At 46.1% G+C, this 25857-nt stretch overlaps 1 protein-coding gene across 16 annotated transcripts in view; it reads right to left on the reverse strand.

Moving 5' to 3' along the window:
• LOC148661785 (calcium/calmodulin-dependent protein kinase type II subunit gamma) overlaps nucleotides 1-25328 on the reverse strand; it is a 112899-nt gene extending 87571 nt beyond the window's left edge. For 3 of the 16 annotated variants that reach the window (XM_088636058.1, XM_088636061.1, XM_088636057.1), the window contains exons 1-2: nucleotides 25074-25325; nucleotides 23780-23874 (exon numbers count right to left, since the gene is read on the reverse strand). In XM_088636058.1, the coding sequence (XP_088492184.1) occupies nucleotides 23780-23874; nucleotides 25074-25138 (160 nt within the window). In that variant the 5' untranslated portion in view covers nucleotides 25139-25325. Of the gene's footprint in view, nucleotides 1-23779; nucleotides 23875-25073 lie in introns of all 16 variants that reach the window. The other 13 variants (XM_088636067.1, XM_088636065.1, XM_088636062.1 and 10 more) reach the window with 8 other exon arrangements.
• Between the last annotated feature and the right edge of the window lie 529 nt (nucleotides 25329-25857).

The following is a 25857-nucleotide window of genomic DNA, read 5'->3' on the forward strand; positions in this document are numbered from 1 at the left end:
ATCCCCTCACCCACTGACACCAGATACACAAATGCCATGTTGCATTTTGCTTTTTTTTTTCCCCAACAGAGCTGGACTTGCCAGGATGTCCGTACCAGGCCAGTCCAACCTAGACCACCGGCAGACCTAGTATAAGGGGAGCATGCTGCTACGAACGTCGTCTCTCTTCACTGGCTTCACTGCTACACCACTGAACAACGTCAGTATGGGAAATTTGCATGGAATTTTCATTCTTTATTCTCCAGATTCTGCCACGTATCCAACACACTATAGTAGTTTCCCATGAATTACATTATGCATCATCATGCACAGCAATCTAGCATGCTCTCAGCATGACATCACTGTGGTTTACTGCTCTCCACTAGCAGCATAGCACAGCTTGAAGACGAGCCTCCAGGTGTCAACACAAAGGACTCCAGTTGGGTTCATCAGGATAACAGCCTAGATCAGTGCTGATCTTTTTCATTTCTCAGTATTGATGAAGGATTCATGGACACAAACCACTACCCACTGTCAGCGCACCCCACAGACACTCAGGGTGACCAGACTCAATTAGGTCAGGGTGAAAGGAGCGAATAGTAATATTGTGTGACCTGCTTGAGGCACTACAGCCCAATCAAGCCCCCTTCCAGCTGTCAGGGTAGCGCAGCTTCAGGGTGCTGGGGCTTCAAGAAGGACACCACCACATGACACTCAGCATCATGGAACTAGGCAGCTCACCACTCAATAGGACGATCAAGAGGTGCTTGTGCTTGTCACCTGCTTCTCTCCATGCCATCCCTGGCCCTGAGGCAGAGAGACCCAAAGGGGTCACTGGGTGATATCAGCCCTCCACCCCAGCCAAGGGGCATGCTCAACCCCTCTTGCACCCTGTTGCTTGGTGAAGCCTTCTCCCAGCTGGCTCATGACACAGGTCAGCCCTGAACCAGCAGACTACTGGACACAATGCACTCTATTAGCGCAGAACTGGAGAGGATGCAAAACCATCTGCAGAAAGTATAAACCCCATATGTCTACAATTGCCACAAATTAAGACATACGTTTAACAGACATGACAGATCCAGTGCCTGATTTTAACGAAAAGTCCTATGACAATGATGTATAAAGAGAAATCTTTCTCTCTCTCTGTGCAGAGGGCAAGATCTGTCCTCCCAGACAAAAGAAATTGTGAAATGGGCTCCAAAGCATTGCCACCAAATTGTGGAATTGTGGGTGAGGTACCCCTGGACTGCAGACAATAAGAGAACATGACAGTACTATGCTTATTCAAAGAGAGACCGCAATTATGAACAGAAAAGGGACTTTAAAATTGCAGACTGATGCTGCATTGAGAGAGGGAGATTGAGAGGCAGACAGTGTCTCTGCATCCAAATGCTTCTCTCAGACGTGCTTGTTGCTCTCTCCTTCTCTCTGCGGAAGGACAATAGCTAAGCAGGCAGCTGAGCGGGCGGCTGGGATAGGAGCCTGGGGAGGCCTGTGTGACATTTGGAGTCCTGTGAACAGATACAGTATCCAAGGAGAGCAGCTCTAAAAATAGAACGAGAGGGTGTGTGAGGCCGAGTCCTCACAGTAACGGGGTGGCACATTTGGAGAGAGAAGGTGATGACGTCGGAGCCCCCCAAGAGCCAGACGACGCCGCACGCCCTTCTGAAGAGCTCCATCACGACCCCTCGGCCTTGGGTACACTCGTTCTCGTCGTGGTGCTGTTTCTGGGGGGGGGGGGGGTGGCTAAGACAAACTGGGCACCGGCAGACTCACCACACCCACCAAGGTCCCTACCAGTATGCCAACCATCTCTGTGCCATCTGTCGTGCTACCAGGTGGAACCATGAGCAGTTCCCACCGCCTCAACTTCACCACTCACCCTCAACCACACTGCCAACGCCACACGGCCCTGGGAACTCAGCCTCCGGCTCTGCAATTACACCTCCCCTCCTGCATCCACCTGCAGGATGTCCAGGGTTTCGTCCCAACCAGCACCAATTCCTTCCTGATATTCACTGTCCTTCTTTTACACGGCATTTAAAACATCCCTGCAGTGATTCAGGAACACAACCTTAGATACATCTATAATCTTACCCTCCTCCTCTTCCATGATCAGGCATCTCTGTCACAACACAGACTACACTCAGAAGATCTTCCTTTAGGTCAGAGGATTGAAACCCTGCTTTGGGGCTTCTGGTCTGCTCTGCTGCCTGCCGGCTGAAGGAAATGAACCTCTGTGATGTTGAAGGGGGATGATTACAGGAGGATTGTACCGTATCCAGATATTCTAGATCCTCCAGGGACACGTGACCCCTGAACTTCCTCAGACTACATGGAAGTTCATTTAAATCTACATGAGTAACAGAGGCACTTCTTCAACCAGAGAATCGTGGGAGAGTGAAAATCTACCCAACCATGTTGTTGAAGCTGATACCCCGTTTTCAACTGTTGTTGTCTTCAAAGCCACCTGCCAATTACTTTGTTTTTCGATTGACAACCTTAAGATTAACATTGTTGTTAACCCTGATTCAAGACACCTCAAGAACCTGACAGACTGGGTCTCTGTGGGACGGGGTGAAGATTGCAGCTCCAGGTGGTGCCAGACACCTGCTAGATGGTGTGAAGAAGCAGCCCAAAAGAAGGGGAGGCCGAAGAGCCAGTCAGGGAAGTGCAGAGGGGCTCTCTCCACAAGGCAGGGCCAATCTAGATTCATACATTACTCTTCTCTCGCTATGTAAAGGTCCACAGAAATGTCACTCTGTGGATCCCCTCAAATTCTGAACACTAACTGATCTTGCTGTGTTTGCCTGTGATTCTGCCATGATCTGCCATGCTTATAAGGGCTGACCAATAGGTTTCCTGGGCTAAACCAGTGTGTCATCACAGTCAGGTGCGGCACGGCAGGTGAAATGCTGCACAAAGCAATGATAATCCATATGTAAAAGGCAGGCGTCCACAGCACTGTGAAGTCCCTGCACCTCTCCACACTGAACCCCAGCAGAGAGGCAGCTGGAGAGGGAATACCAGGACATTAAGATAGTACCCCAACAGTCAAAGGGGAAACCAAAAACCCATCAGAGACAGGACCGAAGGAGAGAGGTAGAGAGTATGAGAGACAAGAAGCCCTTAAACCAGCTCAGCACAGCAGGGGGTTTCAGAGCTCACCCCATTCTCTGGCAAGGAAGCATGTCTCTCTACCAGTAGCTGAGTGCGGGCGTTGTCACACTCCTCCAGGCTCTCCTTCAGTGCACAGCGAGAGGAAAAAGCTCACAAACTCAAAGAACAGCAAAAGGGGGGTGTGGGTGGGAGGTAGGAAAAAAACAGAACAAAAAAGGAGAGACATGAACAGGAGGTCTGCAATAGACTGGTATTATCACCAGAAACAGACTTCCACTGCAATTAAGAACCTGAGCCATTTTGAAGCTCGTGGAACAGCTTTTTTACTTGAACAGCACCTGTTAGGCCTTTTGAATAGGAAGACCAAAGCAGACGTGCTGTGCTGATGCCCCGTCGGGCAGTACGCAGTCTGAAGCTGCGTGTCCACAGTGTCCAGGACAAAGTCCACAGTCCCTTCAGTGGTCAATGGTCATCCAGCCCGGCCAGCAGCCCTGTGAGGAGACACCCCTGCAGCACCGCACAGGCCCTGAGCTGATCAGTACTGAACACTACCATGGAACAACACTGCCTCACAGCCCTTAACATTTTCAGAAGCTACCTTCTTCATGGTTGCAGCTCTAAAGGTTTGAAAGCAAATCACACTTGCAGTCATTTTAAGAGTTATTTTTACTTGTCTGAAACCAAGGTCCACCAGCCACCACCTGCTGCTCCAAATCCGGAGCTGGAACTCGGTGGACATCCTGCTAGAATACAAGAAGTCAGACACCCAGCAGGACACCTTCCTGAGCCTAGGGATCAGTAGTGGCCACAGGCTCTATGCAGAATGACTGAACTTCATCTTTACAAATCCTACAACCCTCCACACGACCCCGTAGAGAAACAGGGGGTGCTGACTGCCTAGCTGGCTCCGCTCCCACAGATCTGGTTTATATGTCTGTCATCTTCTGTTCTGCTGGAACACACTGTACTACCTGACCCTGAAAGTACTGAGCTCATAAAGGCAGCACAGAATGGGTGTTCCGCAATTGCCTGCCAGAACACACACAAGGAAGCCCGCGCTCATCCCTGCACTGGGGGTAGCTCTGACCCTGCCACTTTCTAACCCTGCAGCCCGAAGACGGCTTCGTATTTCACACATATGCACATTGAAAAGCCTGGACTTCCTCTGTACAGTAACCCACCCCATCTCCCGGATTTAAACTTTAATAGAGGCGTGCTTCATCGACAGATGCGCTGTCCAAGTCTGGTTCTACAGATTCACGTCAACAGCTGAATTTCGCCCCACACACCTCACTCTCTCTGGACATGCGCACACTGCAGCGGTTCAGGGAGGAGCTCACCCTCCTCTTTTCTCTTGCAGTCATTGTTCTCTACATCATCTTTCATTCCACTGCTTCCTGAAGACATGCTTCTGTACAAGCAGCACCTTCTCACTGATCAGCTTCCTCCTTGTGCATCACCAGTCTACAAATAAGATTTGAACACTTGGGAACAAAGTTCACTGCTACCCTCTCCCCTACATGGGGCTCATCTGTCTTGCTTCCAAGACTTTCTCCTTTATTGGGCTTGTCCCACCATATCCTGCACCTCCTGCCATGCTGCAGGATGGCAGCTGTGATAGCACTTGTTATTCCCCAGTGATCTATGCAGTAGGCCAATGCCACCCCAAATGGCCCCTGCCCCACCCATAACACCACCCCATAACCCATAAGACACCCACACTCGGATCCTCCCACATCTCACGTGCCTTGCCAGGCCATGCCCCTCTGCCAGCATCACAAGCCCACCAGCAAACCTGAAGACCAAAACAACGTACCCTTCAAAGAAGCATCTCAGCATGAAGAACAAGGCTGCTGCAGGAACAAACACTACTTGTTTCTGAAGTAAGGAGATTCGTTAATTTATCACACCAACATGCTGATTCGTTAATCTTCTCTTGCTTGACTATAGCTGGGTTTACACACAAGTCTGTGTGCAAGCAAAGTCTAGTAATGGGGTTCCATCCACATTCACAGGGAAAAACGTACACATGTTAAACAAGATAAAGATAGAGGTTGTGTTGGCAGTGATGGACTTGTGGACCCTGACGTAGTTTCATTCTCTGCTGCTGAAGGAATCCAGAGAAGCACAATACTGCCTCACCTCTCAGCAGGAGATGCAGGCAGATGAGTTTTTGGTTGCTCAGGTCCATTATACCTGAAGTTCCAATGTAGCGCTAGTGATAACACGGCTTTCAGCCCCTTCGTTAAATGGTAAAGAGCAGTAGGAGCAATGTCTCTCCCAGCAGCAATTCAGATCACCTTTCCCAGGCAAATAGGACCAGAACACCCACAGATTCCAAGCCTCCCAACACGAAGGCACCGAGAGACACCGAGAACACCAAGAGACTTGCACCTGCCCGAGACGCCCACGAATCAGTCTGCGTCCATGTCTACCCTGATCAAGAGGTTTGTGCAGAAAAGACTGAAGAAAACATGAGGAATGATCACTGTGCCCTCTTGGAAGCCATCATCATGCTCTTAGTTGAACTTATTTGTATAAATTTGAAATTATTTGTAACTTATCTTATTTGATGACACATCATGATGACACCATCCAACCTCCTCTCCCACATGCATGCACTCATAGCAGAACTCATTTCAGATCTCTGCCTGATCAGTTAAGGAGATTCGTCAATAAATGCAGCAGATTCAGTCTCTACTCCTCTGACTCCGTAATTATTAATCGTAGAACATTGGGCTTGAGGGGGCATTTCAGGCCGAATGTGGAGTGACAAAAACAGCCTGATCCTTATTTATATTCACACCTAAACCCCACCACTCGTTATTCATCTGAACTTTTTAAACACTTGCTCATCCTAGCAAGTGGTCACTAAGACACTGTCGTTTAAGAATAGTTAAAATAACTAATTTAAGACACAGAGGTGCCATATCTCATTTCCAGCTTAATATATATATAGCATGGAGAGAATGATAAATAGCCCTGCTACCTTCTCCCCGTGTAAAAATAAGGTATCCTCAATGTGGGGCTTGACGGCACATGTTCCATGGCCACAGATGTGCGCTCGATTGCGGCAGTGTGGCTCCTAAGGCACAGAGGGGTTGACATTTCAAGCAACGTACCCCGCAGTGCAAGGACCATGCTGGAGTACACACGATGAACATTTTTTCTCCTTTTTAGACAAATGCATGGGGGCACACTGGGGTCTTTCTCCTTATTTTTATTTTTCTTCTCTCCATGTTCTCCTAACTAAATTAGACAGACAAAACCAGGACTTGGATCATAATCACAGTCGGAACTGCAATGCCACAATTACAAGGCCCTTTCACTACTGGAGGTACACAGGTGTCTGCGGAACACTAATCCTGTTACAGAAGAGGTGTCACCCTTTTGAAACCTAGATGGTTCAGAATCTTGCCGGTCTTTTGGCACAGCAGAGTCCACCACTGTGTAAGGCGTGACACAGTGCATGCTGGGAGTCTGGGCTGGGCTTTTACACGAGCTCCTTATTTTCACAATAACGCAGCACCTCTCCTGCACTCCTACAGAACTGCTGGGTTTCCAAGTTATTGCCTTTGGAATGCTCGGACTGTCTCCCCTCCACTGTGCGGGAGAAAAAGGGGTCCGACCCTGCAACTACACACCTACTTATCAGCAGTGCCGCATTCTTTCCGTGATGTGATCAATACCGCACACAGACACACACACGCCTCGTCTGACAGTTCAAGATCTCCAGAGTTCAACTGGAAAAATACACCATGTGACTGCCGAACGGAGGCAGTCCATTACAAGAAACTACAGGAGCGGCCATGGATCAGAGACATCCATCTTGCTATTTTATTTATATATTAAGGACAGAAATAAATGGACACCTCACATGGTTTTATCTGATGTACTGGAGCATCACTGACACCCTGATCCACACTGTATTCTATAGTTGGAAAGCTGCTTGCTTACACAGGCCTGACAACAGGATCTGGAAACACTGGAAAGACATGACAGAAAAAGCTGATCTGGTGGCACCTTTTACAACCTTCTTTGCTCCTCTTGCTTCTTTCTGAGATGGTTGATCTGTGTCTGTTTTTACAGCATAAGTCCCTCTACCACCTAAGACTCCTCAGGTACACGGCAGAACTAAAGCAGCAACACAAGAAAAGGAGCTGAAATTAGAATCCCACTGCATAGCAGGCTGAGCCTTTCCAGGTTTGACCAGCTGTAGGCTGCTCTGCATTATCCAGCACACAGCAGCTACTTCTCTCCTGATACCATATTCTGACTATGCTGGCACAGACACAGCAGTGTAAGTGTTGTACAAAAGAACTGAAGTCTTGTGTCAAACCCTGTAATGTGGTCTAGCAAGTCTTGCACAGAGAAATGGCAGGAGCCAGGCTTGCTCTGCACACAATACAGACTATCCCCTCCTTTGCTCCTATACCCTGTATTCACTACTCCTGTCCAGGGGAAATCACCTTGCCAATTCACTTTGTCTTTACACTGTATTTAAAAAACTCAAATGTCTGCTAGCAGCTATTCATTAGACACGTTTCTACCAAATTAATAATGGCAACACTTTATAATGATATTCTGTAATAAACTCTTTATTAAATAACTTAAGAAATTCTAAATAGACTTATAATTGTAAAACCAGTTATGAATATCTTCTCATTCCATGTGTTGGAATAAATAAACACTGTTTATGCACTCTGATGTGTTTCAACACCAAGTGCTGTTCTGTGATCACTGTGACATTAGTGATAATGAATTAGTGATAACATTCCTTATTGAACCTTATTACAAAGAGCTCTTCTGAGCGTTTGTGGAACCGGGCCGTCCAGCAGTCAGGACGCTGAAACCGCTTGCGCCCCGGCCTTCTGAAAAGACATGACGCCACGGTCCTGTCAGCTGCAGCCCTGGGATAGCTTATTATTATTTTTGTTAACAAGCTCAAGCCTGGCCCAGTCTTCCCAGATAAAGACTGGGAAACATGTAAAATGAACCCCGAAGAAGGCCGGGACTTTCGTACTCGGAACCAGCACTGCCCTGGCAACAATGCGGCTCAGCCCCACTGGCGCTGCCGCTGCCCAGTCAGGGCACTGCGGAGCTCCACAAGGGGCGCAGCTCCTCAGGCCCGCCGCCTCTGTCTCAATACCCAGCATTATCACCCGTAAAGGCCAGGGAACGAGCCTGCTTTTGTATCTTCCATGACAACCTGGCACAGCAGGGCTCCTTCATTGTTCTGTCAAAGCCTACAGTAATTCAAACCTTTCCAGGCAGACAGCAACACAAAGCTGAAGGGATAAAAAAAAGAACAGAAACATATAAGAAGTTATAAGTTAGGGGAACTGAGGGTTAAGGAAGCAGTGAGCTGGCTTCTCTGTGCTTTGAGAGCACTGAATATTTATTCTAGTGCTTCAGTGTTTACAATTCACTACACTGTCCTCAGAAGTTCGGGGTTAGTGGGGTCTGTGTCAGGAGCACCTTAGAGCAGCAGTTCTTACCCCATCACTGTACTGTGAATATGCAACCCTTAAACCACCACTCTGTGCATTTGAATCCCCCCGTTAAGCATAAGTAGGGTCATCAGGGATTTTTTTTATTTTTAGAAGCACTCATACATTTGAGAAGTCATGTTTTTTAATTTGCAAGTCAAATAATTGACAAGCTCAGCAAACATTCAGTAATTTAGAGATCATTTGAAACAAAAGCATAGAAAGCCCTCCTTCCTTGTAGCTTAAAAACCTATTGGCCAGTCAGAGAGTATTTTAAAGCATTAAGCAGAACATGGGAAAGGAGCTATTTCGCACTGGTCGACTTGGTAACCAAACTGCATGTATCACAGCTCGCTTAGCATTATTTAAAATGAGACAAGTTTGTACACAAAGAGTGGTGGGTGTCTGAAACAACCTGCACAGTCATGTTAGTCATACCTTTCAAGAAACAACTGGCTGAGATAGAAACTCTGATACATTTACAAAGGGAACAAGCTAGGTGGGCCGACCCCCTGCTTATCTGCAACTTCTCCCATGTTCTCGTCATGTAGCTTCCCAAAGCAGAGCATAAAGAGGTTTCTTAGCCCCAGAATGATACGCCTTCTCAGTATCTGGTAGTAAACAATATTGTTTATGACAATACCATATTTGGAAGGGGCCTCTCCACGATGAGCTGCAAAATCCAGAATAAACCTAGGAGGTCAGAAAATAGATACCAACAAACCATGTCAAGACAAAGGAGTCGAGTCAGGTCTGGAACTGAACCCAGGGCCCCAGCCCTACAAAGCAGCAATGTTAACCACTGTTTGCCTCAGCAATTTCACATCAAAATACCGTGTGGTCAAAAACATGTTGGCTTGATCATAAAAGCAAAGCCCAGCTGGACTGTACAGGACAGCTCCTCATGCAGACGCAGATGGGCCTCCTGCATTGTGGAGGGACTTGCAGGCTGACACTGAGTGGGGTCTGTTTTAAACAGCCAGGTGTCCGTGACGTGCGGCCTGCCTGTGCCGAGCGCTCTCGGCTGGGTTTGACGAAGATACCTGCTGCCTTGCTGCTTTCTCGCATAATCAGGCATCAGCTGCTTCAAGCACTTCAATACCACACTCCCTGCTTCCTATAGGGAAACCTGTTTTTGTACACAGGGCACAAGTAGTGCTTCATTTCCACCTGAAAGCTGGTGGTTAATTCTAAAGTGATATAAAAATAACAGGATTTTAAAACCACAAATAAGCCAACAGGTGTCATAAAGGACTATCAATTGCCACATGTCAGTGACAGATGGAAACCAGAGATATGTAGATGTTACCTAACCTTCGTGGTTTGCTAGAAATATTTGGAAGTTAATTGAGTACATTGAACACATTTTAAATACATCACCGTTGACCACCGTACACTATTATTATTTGAAATCATTTAATGTCAGCTTTAAGGAAGATGGGTTAGTAATAAGAACCTGAGAAAACAATGAAGTGTTCTGCACAGGTGCAAGTCAAAACCTAAGGAAGGCTAAGAGTCTGCTAAAAACAAAAACTTAATCCAAACCACAATTTGGTGAGTTTATACCGTGTTATACTATCAGTGATGGACGTATTCAAGACATCTGGCAACAGCATAAACTGATATCTTAAGAGATCAGCTGGATGGCCTCCTCTCATATGTAACTTTTCTTAAATATTTAAAAGGGAGTTATGTGACCTGCATTCCCAAAACCAGACTCCTAGGGATCAGTTCTCACTACACAGCTCTTTTTTTATTATACTGACAAGCTCTGGAAAAGGACACTAAAAGAACTCACATTCAACACTGTCTGTGACTCTGCAAATTCGGATTTATGAAGTCAAGATACATAAGATGATATTGGAGTTAAACTCAATTGTTTTAGGCAATGTGTTGAGCATTGCTGCCACATAGCTCCTGGGTGCTGGGTTTGATTCCAGACTGAAGATATTCTGTGTGGAGTTTGCATGTTCCTCTCAGGAGTTTCAGTTTTCTCCAGGTGCTCCAGTTTCCTTCTACTTTTCAAAGACCTTGGTTGGATTCATTAAGGGTGTCTAAGTAGTTTTTATTGCTATACCAGAACCCATGATAGGTCCAACCTCTTCAAGTGCTCAGTAGTTTTGATCCTACTTCAACAGAATTCACAAGTGCACAATCATCTGCATTACAGAGTGGGTCCTGTACTACATACCACTCTCTACACAGTAACCTGATTGGTGTTTTAAATCAGCACTTTCATAGTTTTACAACTGGGATGAAGATTAATGGGGATCTGGCCATCTTTCAACAGAATCCCAGACCTCGACTACATCCCACACTGGAAACACTGCTCGCCAGAAACAGCTTGGGTTGGACAGCAAAGCAAGAGCGACATCAATCATGTTTTTACAGCCCAAAGAATGAAGCGGGAGAATAAAAAACAAAGAAAGAGACGATGGCACACAAAGTCTTGGCGCTCGACTTTGCTGCGATGGTTTGGTGCCTGAGCATGCCTTTTGCTTAAAGAGCACCACGTCAGTCCGATGAGAGATCTTGATCAAAACGCATCCAGCACTTTCCACGTTCTGTGCAGTCATGCACCGCTCCGTTGCAGAACTAGTACCAGAGCTGGGGAGGCACAGGAAGTTAACATTAATGTGCAGACCTGCACACACCTCCTCCTGGATTTTAACCCCTAACATAACTCCTCAAGCCTTAACATCCAGGAGTCAGTGTCCTCCCAGATACACCACCCCTTTCCATTTCATCAGAAAACAGAAGCTGCCAAAAATAATAAACCTTAAAAATTAAAAAATCAGGTCAAGGATTTTAACGTAGTTCCTTCAAGTGAATCAGTCATTAGGAGTTGAAACCGTGAGAAGGTTCAGACGTAAGAAACAAGTCCCCTTTCACCTAATAAGATCAGTACATGGCCTGATAATAGTTGTGGGGGCTGAGGGGGGGCAGCGATATCTACTGCAGGCTCACTCTGAACAGATCCAGCCCTGTCAGAAATGTGAACAGCCCCCACATTAAAAAATGAACATCAATGGATCTGCACAGATGTCCCATCGATAGCAGTTTAAATCCCAGAGATCCATCAGAATGCATCAAGCCAGGCTTGACGAAAGAGGCTGAAATACTGCTGTGCTTGTGTCTGCTCCATTTTGTGCTAGGTGTTATCAGCTCTTCACCTGTATCAAGGCTAAAAATTCATATTATATCTTTTATTACCCTCAGTATGAGGTATGCAGCTTGCCCATAATTTTACTATGATTACATCTATATACAGTACTTTGTCAGAGTTTGTACCATACGCTTCCACATCTCAATGCCCTGCAATCCATCTCCAATGATTCTGTGGTTTTACAATTCAGCTCTTAATACAGAGGATCACATTAAAGTTGTAAAAGTGGCAATTTAAATTTAAAAGACCGGTATTCCACATCCTCAGGAATCAAAAACACAATGAATTTTAAATCCAGATCCTGCTTTGTAATGGCTATTTTCAATTCAGAGTGGAAGAAGAGAACTGTTGCTCTTTGTTTAAGGAACAGGTGACTGGCAGGATGTCGCAAATCACACTGAATTTCAAAGTTACTTAACAGAGAATAACTGCGTCCCTCTCAGGTTTCTCCACATTTGGCTCCCTCCACCGATTTCAATCTATACAATCAACAGGCCTAACATATGGTTCACCAACAAACTAATAATTAAGAGCAGAGGCCAGAGACCTGCCGTACTGAAAACCTAGGTATAAGGTCATCCTTTACAAGACTGAGTGGCTCATTTATCTCAAGGATGTTTCTCAAGTGTTCTGCTAGCAAACCAACAGCCCCAGATTCCTTCTGGCTGGGACACATGGCCAACACAGTTAGCATCACCTGGCCCTGCATGATGCACGAGATGCAGCTGTCTGTCTGCTGCCCTTTTGTGCTTTGAGTTTTGTCTCATTCACATTATGTCAGTGCTGCTCATTTTAAAATGGCAGGGCTCTGTTCAACTGTGTGTACAGCAGGTCAAGAACTTAACCCTTCATAAGCGGCAGAGATCAGAGATCGGCAGACAGCTGGAATGTGCGCTACACCTGCTGGCTTTCGCCATTGACCTTCAGGGATTGAAGAGGTTTTCGCATGTTTGGAAGATCTTCTGGAAGAGTGTTAGTGAAGCATTTCAATTATTTTTTCTGGGATGGATGAAGGCAGGAAGGAGGGGCAACAACTCAAGAGAAGAGAGTTGAGAATGAGAGAAGACGTGACCAGGCAAGCTAACTCTAGAGAGATTAATTTCTCGTTAAACACCTACCAGGAGCGCGACTGCCTCTGTCTGTGCACGTGTACAGTCCTGTGCTGTGCTTGGAGGTGCTTTTCATCAGTAGCCGAGAACAAACTCCCTCTCTGACCACAAAGTGTCTGTGCAAATTGCTACTTGACCCAACTTGAAAAAGTCCCAATAAGGACAAGAACAGAAGCACGCACCTTCTGTTATAAACGCCTTTCTTTTGGAAGTCTGAAGGCAAGAGCATGGATTTCTCCAGGGAGGCAATGTGGGTGATGGAAGCCCAGTAACTGGAACCGAACCATGGCAAACAGTAAGATGACTGGTCACTGAACAAAAATGAAAGGGCTTATGTTTCTGGAGCTGCAGAATTAGGAAAAGGGTCCTCTCCGAAAGCATTTCTATCGTGGCATCTGAATAAAACCGGTCTATACCCATAGATGTGTCACATTAAAGTCTGCATGTAAGTGGACTTTGTCATCTTTGCCAAGACACAATTTTCAGTCTTATCTGAATGAGTTTGGACACAACAGAGAAGGGAATGCAGATGGTAGGTCACGCCAGTAATCTCACTGTTGAAGTGGACATTTGCCAGCTGAGGATCATCAGTGACATCAGGACATTTCTGGCCACACACCCTGGCCAAGCTATTAGGGATGCCCAGTTAAAAGCAATGTGCGGTCCTAGTTTTTTTTTTGGGGGGGGGGGGGGGGGGGGGTTGAGACAGACTTCTGTCAGCTTGCCTAGGCAGGACATTCCCACATCTCGATCCAAAAACTGCCTGACCTGTTGGGATATGAAATTCCAGTCTCTCAAAAGCTCATTACAACCTCAACAGAATGTGGACCAGCAGGAAGAAGGAAGCAGGACTGAGCTGAATTCTCCAAACGCTGCTGGAACAAATTTTGTCTGGTGAGCACCACTTACCAGACCACTGGCCACATCAGGCTATTCTGTGGGGATTCCAGTGAGAGCACCTCACAAAGAAGCAGACATCCCAGCGGTGTCTTTTCCAAAGTTCGAGATCCTGATGACCAACACAGACGAGGGGCCAACTGTGCTCTCCCGCACAGTGCCACTGATGATATACGAAAAGCCCCAACATCTTTTCCCAGTACAGCCACACTTGGAGGCTCTAAACATGCAGAGGGTCTCAGGAAGAGGGTATCCCCGACCATCAGCACACAAAAAAACACCTGGCCTTAAATGGGCATGCTTGTCAGACTGCCTACGGAAGAAGACATCATCCACACCTGAGAAAAGCCTTAAATGTATCCAATCCTTTTATGATTACAATGCGTGTGTAGGGAGTAGTAGATCTTTAAAGGACAAGACCTGAGCATCAGGGAGAAATGTGCATGCATATCTGCAAAATGATGTAAACACCTCTACAGGCCATCCTACAGTATCACTCTCCTCACACTGGATAGGCTCAGAATAATTTAGGCCTGAGGACGTGAATATTGAAAATTGGCCCTACAGGTACTCTAACCTAACCTTAAGACTTACAGAAGAGTTACACTCCTGACAACCCCAAGCAAGTCAAAATGCACTCTTGTACAGCACATTCACTTAGAGCTCACCATGATCATTACAGGTCTGTAATAATTCTAAATCACAATATTCACACAGTGTACATTGTACAGTACTTTAATAAGTTCAGGTGGGTAGCTGCGTCTGTATGCATAGGCTGCAAAGGAACAAGTAACAGGTTTATTCCATGCTGAAAAGAGAAGAAAGAAAACACAACGTTTCGGCCGTGGAGCCCTTTTTAGGCAGCTCCACGGCCGAAACGTTGTTTTCTTTCTTCTCTTTTCAGCATGGAATAAACCTGTTACTTGTTCCTTTGTAATACTTTAATGATACAACTGTACTTTCACATAACTAGAATGCTTTTCAGTCGAGACAAAAGGGGCAACACTGCAAACACACAGCAGCATCATGGAACAGAAGATACAACAGGAACTGCAGGCCGCGTGCACATTTTTGGGGGAAGTGCGATTCATTTAAGTCGGAGAGGACCTGCAAGTGCTCCCGACGAGGACAGTCAATGAAGAAGAAAGGATGTTTGCTTCTGATCAGAGCCCCTGGCTTCAAGCTGCTGTCAAACTGACAGCAAGTCCCTACAACTCCACTGTCACCCCAGCAAACACTGAAGAAAAGATCTGTAAGCCCATCCTCTGGAATCTCGTCACATTCCCACCATAGCCAAGTGGTAATAAACATTCTTCCAACTTTTAACATGCGCTGACAGAGATTTTGGAAGATTATTCTTCAGACTTCTCTTGGTATTTGTATTGACTGGTAGTAAAAACACCTCTGTGATGCCAGTTGCTGGTCTTTCAGTGGATTAACTGAGCAAATCTGCAGTTTTTCTTTTCCAAAATCACAATTTTCCAATGAAAACATTCATTATATATGTGGAACCGCTCCTGACTGCGTGTTCTCTTTACATGGGTAAAAAAATGTTTTGGGTCATTTTACATATTAAGGCTTTTTTATGTGCAAGCTGGTATTGGTTATCAATCAATTAATTGTCTGTTGTAGACAAATTCAATCAAATCACAAAGAAAATTTTGAATTGCTCATTGTTTTTTTTTTACTATACCCACCTGATTTTTGGAAATGCCAACTTCGTGTTTTGTGTCTCATCTCACAGCTACAAGCCTCACAACCACACACAGGGGAGAAAGAGAAAGTGTCAACTCCACCCCCTCACCCACCTTTGAGCCAATCACCTTTTAACACACCACAGGCAGCACAGGCCCTGCAGGAAGATCAGTGGTGATCGGAGGACAGATGTGTCCCTCACCTTCATGTGCCCAGGAGGTCACAGGGGTTGCTGCATTTGAGAGGGCTCTGCTCATCTAATCCTACCCTACCTTCAGTTTGGTTGTTATCCCTCTACAGAAAACAGCATTACAGACCATCTTCCAAACCAATTTATAGATGGCTATTCATCTGTAGTCCAAGAAGGACAAATTCGGGACACTTTCTATAATACCCTGTTTTATCAACAAGGCTCCACAGACCTCAAAAAGCAGGAAATCATGCTGGAAATGAGTATTTCCTGTCAGGCTGACATTTCTGATAATCTGATCTCGGGTTCGAGCTTAGGCCAACTGTGACAGATTCACAAAGCAGTCACTGGCGGCTAGGGGCATGGCAGGCTCGAACCCTGGACAGCTGGATTGGACAGCGAGCACCTTACAAATTGAGACCCTACAGAGAATATCTGCTGTGATGGCCTGTGGCAGGATCCTGTGTCCTCCAACCCAAAAGGGCCAGACGTCTCTCTCCTCAGACAAGCGACCAGTGCTAAGTTTGATTTGGATTTACTGACTTCTTAGAAGGCAGAAGCATTAAGATTGATTTTAGGTTATTACGTTGTTAAAGAGAACAAGACGCATGTGCCAGACCTGTGATTGGACTGAGAAATGGCACGAGAAGCTTTAAGTCAGGGTCTTTGCACAGCAAACAGCTAGGCAGGAAGTGAACGAGTCCATTTCCTCTGGAAGGAGACCTGCGGAGGCCACAACCAAATTTTCCTCGGGAATATCAATCCCAGCACAGGGCTATGCTGCAAGTGCCTTCGTATGGGCCATTACAGCACCTAGAGCATCTGCCACAAAAAATGAGCACCTGTGCTGTTTGGAGAACGCAGTTCTTGCAGGATGCTGGTGCAAGTGTACTGCAGCTCATACTTGCCTGAGCCTGAAAGAGGAGGTGACAGAGTTTCAGAAGGGATGGAGATATTAAGGGAGAAAGCTGTAGCAGGTGAGGCAAAATGGGCATTAACACACAACCTTTATTCATTCTCCAATGTTCACAAGAATTATAGCACATAATAGTATAGTGCCTTTAATACCCGAGACAAGCGCTCATTGTACCTTCACTATACACCTGCCCCTGCGTAGTGAAGATGGCAGCAAGGGGAACTGTCCAGTCATACCATAATCAGTCTATTACAACAACATGGCTCACGTGGGAGAAAACTAGTACTGAAAGATCACTTCAGCCACATTGTTCTTGTGAGCCCTTCGGATACTAACCGACGGTTTTCTCCCTGTGTCAGCACATAACCCCGTTGAGATCTTCTGAGTTTCTATTCCTATACCGTGAGAGTTTCAAGCTGGTGGGTGGATGTTAGTGCCTCCACACTTTCAGCTCTCAGACTGTGAAATGGGCTTTGTTGTTTTACTAAGATCTAATATTCAAAGCTGACAAGGCCATCGCGACATGACTCAATAGCTCAAAACAAAAAAACACTTCCTGAAAGTGAAGCTAGGGAAATCTGCTGCTCAACCTCAATGGAAGGAGGTGTGTGTAGGGGGGGGCAGATACAGTAAAGGTTATTTAGTTAAGTCATAGTCACTCTAGGCACTTAAAAGTCTGACTTCAGATGGAAGACAGTTACCACATAATCCAGACCAATTTCAGTATAACACTGCTGTCAGCCACCTGTATCAATCCTTGGAGCTCTAAAGCCAGTAGTTTGCTTTACTTAAAATGTTAGAAAAGACTGAGGTAAGAGAAACAAAGAACCTGTTTGCTGCGGTTTGTAACCAGGAAATGAATGAGGACTAATTTACACCCTGTGATTGCTGACACACAATGCTGCAAGACTCCAATTGGGAATCCAAATTACATGCTCTGTTATTGCTGTAATAAAAAGCAAATGTCTTCGAACTCCATTTGATTATTTTTTTTACAGCTGAGATAACACCCAGGTCACCAATATCCTATTAACCCCTTACAAACAGAACAGCGGTGTTCTGCTTGTAATGCATCTACAGGATCAGGAGGCCTTTTATGAGGGATGGGGGTGGTTAGGAACTGGGATGATTGTCTGTGAACTGACCAGCTTTTAGCCAGATCACTGACCAGATGGATGCTTCTCACAATGCTTCAAGGGTTTAATTTAAAACCCTAATTTCTGATACTCTGACCTGCTTTCTAATGAAACTTAGAAACTACTTCCAGCAAGTATCCTATGAGGCCTTTAGGCACAAAAAAGTGGGACGTCTATTAACTGGGTTTATAAGTCTCTTACTTTCAGGATATCTCTGCTTACTCACTTTGTGCCTTTCCCCTTGCAAAAACATATTGGATGTATCTCACTCAGTTTAGAGCTACGATATTGCCTTATTTAATTTAAGAAATGACAATAACTTTGCTTACTTAACGTGATTTTGAATCAGCAATTGTGTTGACTTACAGCTACAAACCCTGTAACCACACACAGTGGAGTGAAGGTGGACTCCTCCTACTGCCCTCCTTACAGCCAGTCAACTTCTAACATCTCAAGAGCTCTACTCTTCCCGTAGCCAACTATACGCCACCACCAGGGGAATCCTGGTCACAGTCAGCTAGTAACACTAGCCTTACTAGTACTTTTTAAATTTTTGAAAAAGGACCCATAAAGCTGTTTTCCATAAAGGAAAAGCAACCAAACAGCTTCTCTTGGGGGCATAATTACTTGCAAAAGAAATGGAGGACAGCCCCACCCCAGCTGCCCCCCAGCCTTTCGGCTTTATTTCATTAAAAATTCACACAACGCATTTGTCTCATTAAAGATTCACAACACCGACCGGTGCGGTCTCCACCAATGAGCACCAGGAGCGCAGTCCAGGGCTTTGATAAAGGGATGCACCACGATGCACAAGCTGATTACAGAACTGACTGACAGGGGATTCTTCACTTTCCATTTAATGCAGCGCCACAGCCTGGGAGCTTGAATTATTTAGGAGCCTGGTTCTATCTACCAACCGACAATTTGGGAACCTGTGCACAGCATCCACCTCTACAGCAGAGCCACTGTCAACATCCCACAGCAGAGCGTGAGGCAGCCTCCCCTTCCTGACCCTGGCCCCCACCACTTTTCTTCTTCTGCCCTGCAGACGTGCAGCAGAAAATGGGACGGGCCTGCAGCGCGCTGGGCTGTCAAACACAAGGCAATTACACGGGCACGGGCAGGAACAAACTGCCTCTCTTATGCAATCCACTGAAAGGCTCAGGCACAGCCTAGAGCACCGGCTGGATGACTGTCAGGGGCAGGTCTCTCATCAGATTGTCCCAACAAAGGAAGCAGGTGCCTTGTGAGTTTCTGCTTGGCATCTGTTCCCCTCTCACTAGCCGTCCTGCTCTGTACACTCTCCGTAACCCCACACTCGCATATCACCCGATTTTAAACACCTCTCCTTACTGCCAGTGACTCGGTGGTGTGTGTAAGGGCCTTATTTCAATTATAACAGCTAACCATGGCCAATGTACCACAGGACTGTCACCTTTTCATCACTGTCTGACTGCGGCTTGTCTCCAAGGATTCTCTCCACTATGGTTTACCACACCTGACCATAGGAATACCATAGCAAATATACCCTGGACCTTTCACAATGTATTTCCATGAGGGTTTTGCAACGCACCACAGGACACTTTGTCTTTGTCTTCATAAAGGGCAGGTGCTTGGCAAGGCAGAAGGGACAGCCTGCGGTCATCTAGGAGAGACGTGACGCTTGGTCCCAGAACCCCAGGCGCAGTCAAGTCCTTGTCCGGCCACAGAGCAGGACTGTAAACCCTCAGTAGCTGTTCCTCTGCTTTGTCTCCCAAGAAATTGATAAAGATTAAACTGCACCGCACAGCGTGCTCTCCCTCGTATTTTGGACAGAAATGTGCAAAGTGGTCCACACACCCCTGAAATGATTCCCGGAAAATAGAAAAGATCTGATCCCAACCTCCCGACATGTCCAGAACCCTGAAAAAACAAAACATTCATGGAGATTTCCCAGGAGTACCCAACAGCGCCCACATTTTTTAATCTCATCCTACTCTGCCTTTCCCCACCCTGCTGGGCAGAGTCGCTACGTTACCACTTCACTGGGCATCCTCAATGAAAACCAAACTACAAGACACTCCAAGACATGTTTGTGACCACTCCTTTCTGAGTTAGGTAATCTGTTGCTGAGGTATTATTCCTCAACAAAGACGCTCATCTTAATAAGACAATTAAATTTTGCATTCTGCCTTTATTTTATATTCACACCAATACCTCACTGAGGACATTACAAGGCAAACGCAAATCTGAGCAAAAAACATCAAGAACCCCTATTTATTTGCGGTCACCTTTTCAGATATTGGTATTCTGATACAGCCCACAGAGGCATACAGGGTGGTTGAGGGGGCTGAGCTGCTTCTTGCTTTGTCCCCGTTGTTTCATTCAGTCACAGCCACTGTCAAACAGTCTGAAGAAAACAGTTGCCTGGTTACTCCAAGGAACTCTGCCAAAGCTCCCAAATGGGGCAGATCTAATTACCTGCTAGTTTTAGGATCTTTTAAATAAATTCTTTCTTTATTAGGCCCTCCATGGGGACCCTCACAAAAAACTCAATATTACAATTCAGCAGGCGTCCCAAGGAAAGGGAAAAAATTCAAATAAATATAGTCTCTCTGCTCTGCTCAGACTTAACGCTTTGTTCAAGGTGAGCCCCAGCGGCATGCTGGGATATCCGTGTACAGCCCTAGGGTAGTTGCTTGCAAATTTTTCCTTTCTGTAATTAAACACAGGGAGACAAAAGTGCTCAAACCAACACAATTGTATCTGAAAGGTGGAGAGACCGGAAATGTAAGCCATTCAAACACCACTGAAAACAACATTGTAAAAATTGTTTGGATCGCACAAACTATTGTATGGATACCAGATCTCTCACACACACACACACACACACACACACACACACACACACACACACACACACAGCCCCTTAAAGATCTGTTTCCACCACAAGATAAAAAGAGACAAGTATTTTAAGTCCAGCAACAAGCTGCCGAAGTCAACCCCATAAACTTCTTCAAGCAAAATGATAAAAAATGGACAATTTTATCAGATGGTAAATCCCCCTCTCCTATTCCAGCGTACAATGGGCGCCGGGCACTCACACCAGGGCCAGATTTGCCCAGAAACCAATTAAAGCATCAGTGTCTTTGGACTGTGGGAGGAAACCCACACGAACACGGGGAGAACATACAAAGTCCACAGAGACAGGACCCCAGATTTGGAACGGAACCCAGGATCACAGCGCTGTGAAGCCCAGAAGAGGTCAATTTAAAACACAAGGACTGCCGAGCCAGGTTTCTCACTTCTTGCTGGGCTTTTCCAACAAAATCATAAGATCTGCACAAAACCAGGTACAAGATCTCGATGGGCTCATCTTGTTCATAACAACCCTGCCACCCACCCCGCACTTCGCTCTGAATTCACACAGTACTGCCCTCTTTCAGAAGAGAACAGGGCTCTAGCTCGAGTCCCGGCTCACAGCTCCACTACAGCGGTTTGGAACACCACTAGGACGAGCTCGGCCTTCCTCGTTCTGAACCTTATCTACAGAAAACTTCCTTCACACGCTCCACCTCTCCCCGCGGCACAGCCAATGATAAGCACAAAGCGGAAAGATGAAAAGGCAGAGCTGGGCAGCCCAAACACTCCGCCTGCAGTCTCCTCTCCCTCCGCCAGATCTCAGAGCAAAAGTGAAAGGCAAGCTCCCTTTAGAGCCAGGGCACCCAGCACTCAGTCCGCCAGGGCCACAGCCCTTCTTTTTGCCACTGCTCCGAAACCTACACTTTCCCAGTTTCTGTGTTAGTGGACAGATAAGAGGAAACTCCCAAAGCTGCAGGATCCTGCTGCTTTCAAGGTCTTGCAGTCTTCAGGGCAGAGTTTCAGATTGCTCCATTCAAAGCGGCACCTGTTACATGTGTCCACCAGGAGGTGCTAGAGGTTTGCTCATTCGGGTCCGCTTTGAATTCCGCTTTGATTCCACTTCCACCCCGGAATCTGAGGATCAGGTGTGAACCCGAGACACAAACGAGAGGAGGCCATTCAGCCCACTTGACCCATCTGGTAGTTACTATTGCTAATTGATCCCAGGATCTCCCACAGCTGTTTCTTGTATGAAGCAGGGTATTTGCTTCAACATCATGGCTGGGCAGCTTGTTCCACACTCCCAGAACCCTTTGTGTAAAGACGTGTGAAGACCCGGGGAAGGCTCAACACTCAAAACCTTTCTACTTTTCAGCGTGGAATCAACCTTTTCTTGCTACTCTACAGCCAACACACCAGCGCATCCCCATTCAAAGCCTTTCAATAACTGACATCTCGTGTCCACTACCTAGAACCCACAACAGATGAGTTTGATCCATGTTGATTCTTTAAGCATGAGGCTCTCATTTAAACCCACTTTTGGTGCTGGGTAACTGAATCGTATTATCCTGCTTTCAGAAAGCCCTTACAGACAGCTGTATAAGATGTATCTCCCATCATGGCTGTGCCCACGAAGAAACCTGTCCATCACAAAGCCTGAACTCAAACATACTGGAAGCCCTCAAGAATCCGATTCCCTAGACAAACAGGTTTCCCGTTTTAAGCCCAGATTTTGCTGAATAATCGTTTCAGATCCTTACTGAACACAGTAGGACACCTTCAGGGTTTCTGCCCGTCGTGAAAATGTTTGTAAAAAAAGAAACATGTGACAGAACAATAAAAATGTAAAACCCACTCAAAGACTGACATCGGGAGCAAGCTCTCCCGATGACTCCAGACTCCACTGCACACAGAAGTCAAATTCACCTCCTTCTCAGCAGTGGGTACACTGTCCAGGCAGAAAAAAATGAACCCCGTGGAAGGACATGGGACACAGTGTTAATATACTGACACCCCCAGTCCTACTACTAACCTACTGCATAAGACCGCACCATGCAACAGGCCGCTGCCACCAAATTAGCAGTTTGGCTCACACAGATTTAAGGAATGCTGTGGAAAATGCAGAATGTCATGTTATAAAGCTCTGTAACTGCATGGTAGCCTGAGCTCATCGGATCTCAGATGCTTAGCAAGCTGAGCCTGTTGAGGGCATGGGAGACCTCCAGGAAAAATCAGATTGCTGGAGCAAGAGGTGTCATCCTTCAAATGAGACAGGAAGATGATGCCCTGATTACCTGAGCATTTAAGATTGGAGGGCACTCTTAACCCTGGTGTTCAGGCTCAGTTCCACCCTTGGCTTACAATCTGACCTCCCTAAAGATTCTTCTGGGCCACACGGCGGTACACTTCACGTAAACCTGAGAGGCAGACTTGGAAGGATTATTTCCAAGAAAACAAGCGAGATCACCACCCAAGTGAGCAAGGTGTCTGACAGTTCAAGACCGAGGAAAGAGCACTCCTTCCCCGCTCATGTATGAGACAAATAGAAACGTAGAATTGCGGCGCAAGAAACGTAAGGGAAAGGCTGGCTGTATTCAACAGGCTTCAGGGATACAGGCCAGTATTGGAAACGTACCGTTAACATTCATGGGCCCTCGGAAAGACCGCGGGTTCATCTCCATTTCAGACCCCGAAATGAAATATGGCAGGCGTTCTGGCAGTCAAGGGGATATTTAGATTTTCGATTTCTGCGACCTGACGGGACACTTAGGGTGGGATGTCGAAACGGGCCCTCTACAGTTTAACCCTTGCTCATTTCACGTTCGCCTGGTAAGGTAAGAAGTAGCGGACGGTCCCTTAAGCAGGAGCTAACTGCTAACTGCAGCTGTTTAGAAATGCCTGTGGCTTGGAATACGCGCAAGCATATCCTCTTAGCATTTTTAGGACAAGCTAGCGTAACACTAACCTACAATGATCCCCAAGACCGTTAATTCAATCATTTACACTACACAAACAAACACAAACAGGAAAAGGCTCATGCCACTATATTGGAGCTTTAAAAATATTTATTACGGATCACGCACACACAACAGCAGCACGAATTTCGGTAAGGAAGCAAGACCTTACAGCAAACATTCATTGCAATACAGCTGGTTTATGTATTCGATTGTATACAACACATGACCCACGTTTAAAGAAAATAAGGACGTTCTAGTGATTTTTTTTATCAGTTCCTTACCTCTCGCCGAAAGTTTTTTTGTATTAATAATTTTAGCAGCATATTCTTGACCGGTAGATTTTTTAACGCATCTCCGAACCACCGAGAAGGCACCCCTATAGTGGAAGAGAGAGAGAAATCATATCAATTAGAATATAAAGCAATCAGTCTTGATTATGCGAGACAGCACTGTTCAACGTTCTTGGCTATACACAAATATAATGATGATGACGATGATGATGAAGCAACGCGCGCGCCGAGGACGCTTCCAATTCTATCCGAAAAGCCTACGGCGCGTGGCTCTGTAATGAACATCTTCATGGCTTCACTGTGTGAATGTACAGCAATGAGAAAGCAAATATCCTCGGCTGTTCGCATTTTATTTTTTAAAACGTATGCAGTCGGCGTTAAAGTTCACAGTAGAGGTGGGGTGTTTAATACGATAACTCCACTATTGGTTTACCAGCATGATTGTGCGATCACTTAATAGAGAACTGTAGAGGATCTGGTAGAGTCAAGGGCCAAAGCAGAGAGGCAGAATGAAATAACAAGAGCCGAGTAACTGGTGCACTAGCGACGGAAAGACAACAAGACGAGCCCCACAGGAAGCTCCTTGCACGTACGTGCCACAATCTCACACAAGAAGCTGTGGTGTATTATTTCTGAACAAGTATATCGAGTGATAACAGTCACCACTGACCTCGTCTTGTAATCCTGATCTCTGTCATAAACTGTTTAATCGTTTAAGACAAACGAAGAAGCGGTGTGGAAATTCTGACTGTCTAACACAATGCACATATTAAAAAAAAAACTGCCGTTGTGCGTACTGCACCTGGAGACAGCCAGCAGGCTCGTTACACAAGTCAGCAGCATGCAATTCCTACATGCGTGGCGCTTCACCAGTCGACACAAAAGGACTAATCTTAAACCGCAAGTATCTGCCAAAGAGAGAGAAGTAGCCAGTTAATGTTAAAATGGGGTCCGTGAGCTAACGCTTCCTTTAATGTGCGCTCATACACACCGCATACACAATTACAAACCCAGCTAGAAAACACCTAGACGTGTACCGGTAAAACGAGCATGCCCCTAATTAGAAATCGCCTCAGAACAAAAAAAGCCATCAACTGTAATTTGTCCATCTTGGCTAAGTTACTCCGAGATGCATTCAGTCCTGCGCTCGCTTACTGTCAGCCTTATACATTTTTGACATGCGAAAGAAAACCTTTCTATCCTTTCAACATCCCACTAGGCAGCGCGCTGCACATAGAGCAAAAAGTACACATATCGAGACAACGGCGTTGGTTTCCTTGCTTACTTTCCGAGCTCTTCGTAGAGCTGATATTCGTCTGTAAACCTAGTCGAGGTTACGATTGTAGCCATGTTGTGCGGGGGTATAGCCTCTCGTTTCGGTGACTGGTGCGCTCAGGTTTCGGGAGGAGATAGCCTCCGAGTCTCACACACTCGGAGAAGGAGCGATAGAGACAGTAGGGGAGGAGGCGGGGGGGGGCTTGATGGAGGTGGAGAGAAAAACAGCCAGCAACGCGAGATTTTCTCCCTTGTGCCGAGAAAGGAGAGAGGACCGGCTCGGGGAAGTCGAGACGCGCTGTGTGGTTAGGTGCTGCATTGGCACAACGGCGGCCGAGTGAGAGGCGAGCTGCCCGAGAGAGGAGGGGGCTGGGCTGGGCTGGGTGGCGCAGTGCCTCTCTGCCACAGAGCACAAGCGTTTCGGTTTTTTTAAGTTACTTTTTTCTTAGAAGGAGAGGCTAACTGTTCTCTTGTATTATATCCTTTTTAATAAGTTGTTAAATACAGAATCATTTTACAGCCTCTATTATAAAGCCAGACAAAATCCGTGCTGTTTTATTCCTCCTGTTTATGGTGATTTAGGCCTAAATATAACGAGACACTGAATTCATGTTTTCTAGGAAATGAATATATCACAACCTGACCATAACTACGGTACTGAAACATCGATTTTGCTTGAAACATTGATTTTGTTTGGCACCACGTTAGCAGCTGTTACCTCCAGCAATTTGGAGAAGACTGACTTCTCAGCGTCTCTCTTTACTCTGCCCTCTTGCCACTTCTGTCAGGTTTTA

This window comes from Lepisosteus platostomus, chromosome 6, assembly GCF_059453375.1.
Source record: "Lepisosteus platostomus isolate fLepPlt1 chromosome 6, fLepPlt1.hap1, whole genome shotgun sequence".
NCBI lineage: Eukaryota > Metazoa > Chordata > Actinopteri > Semionotiformes > Lepisosteidae > Lepisosteus > Lepisosteus platostomus.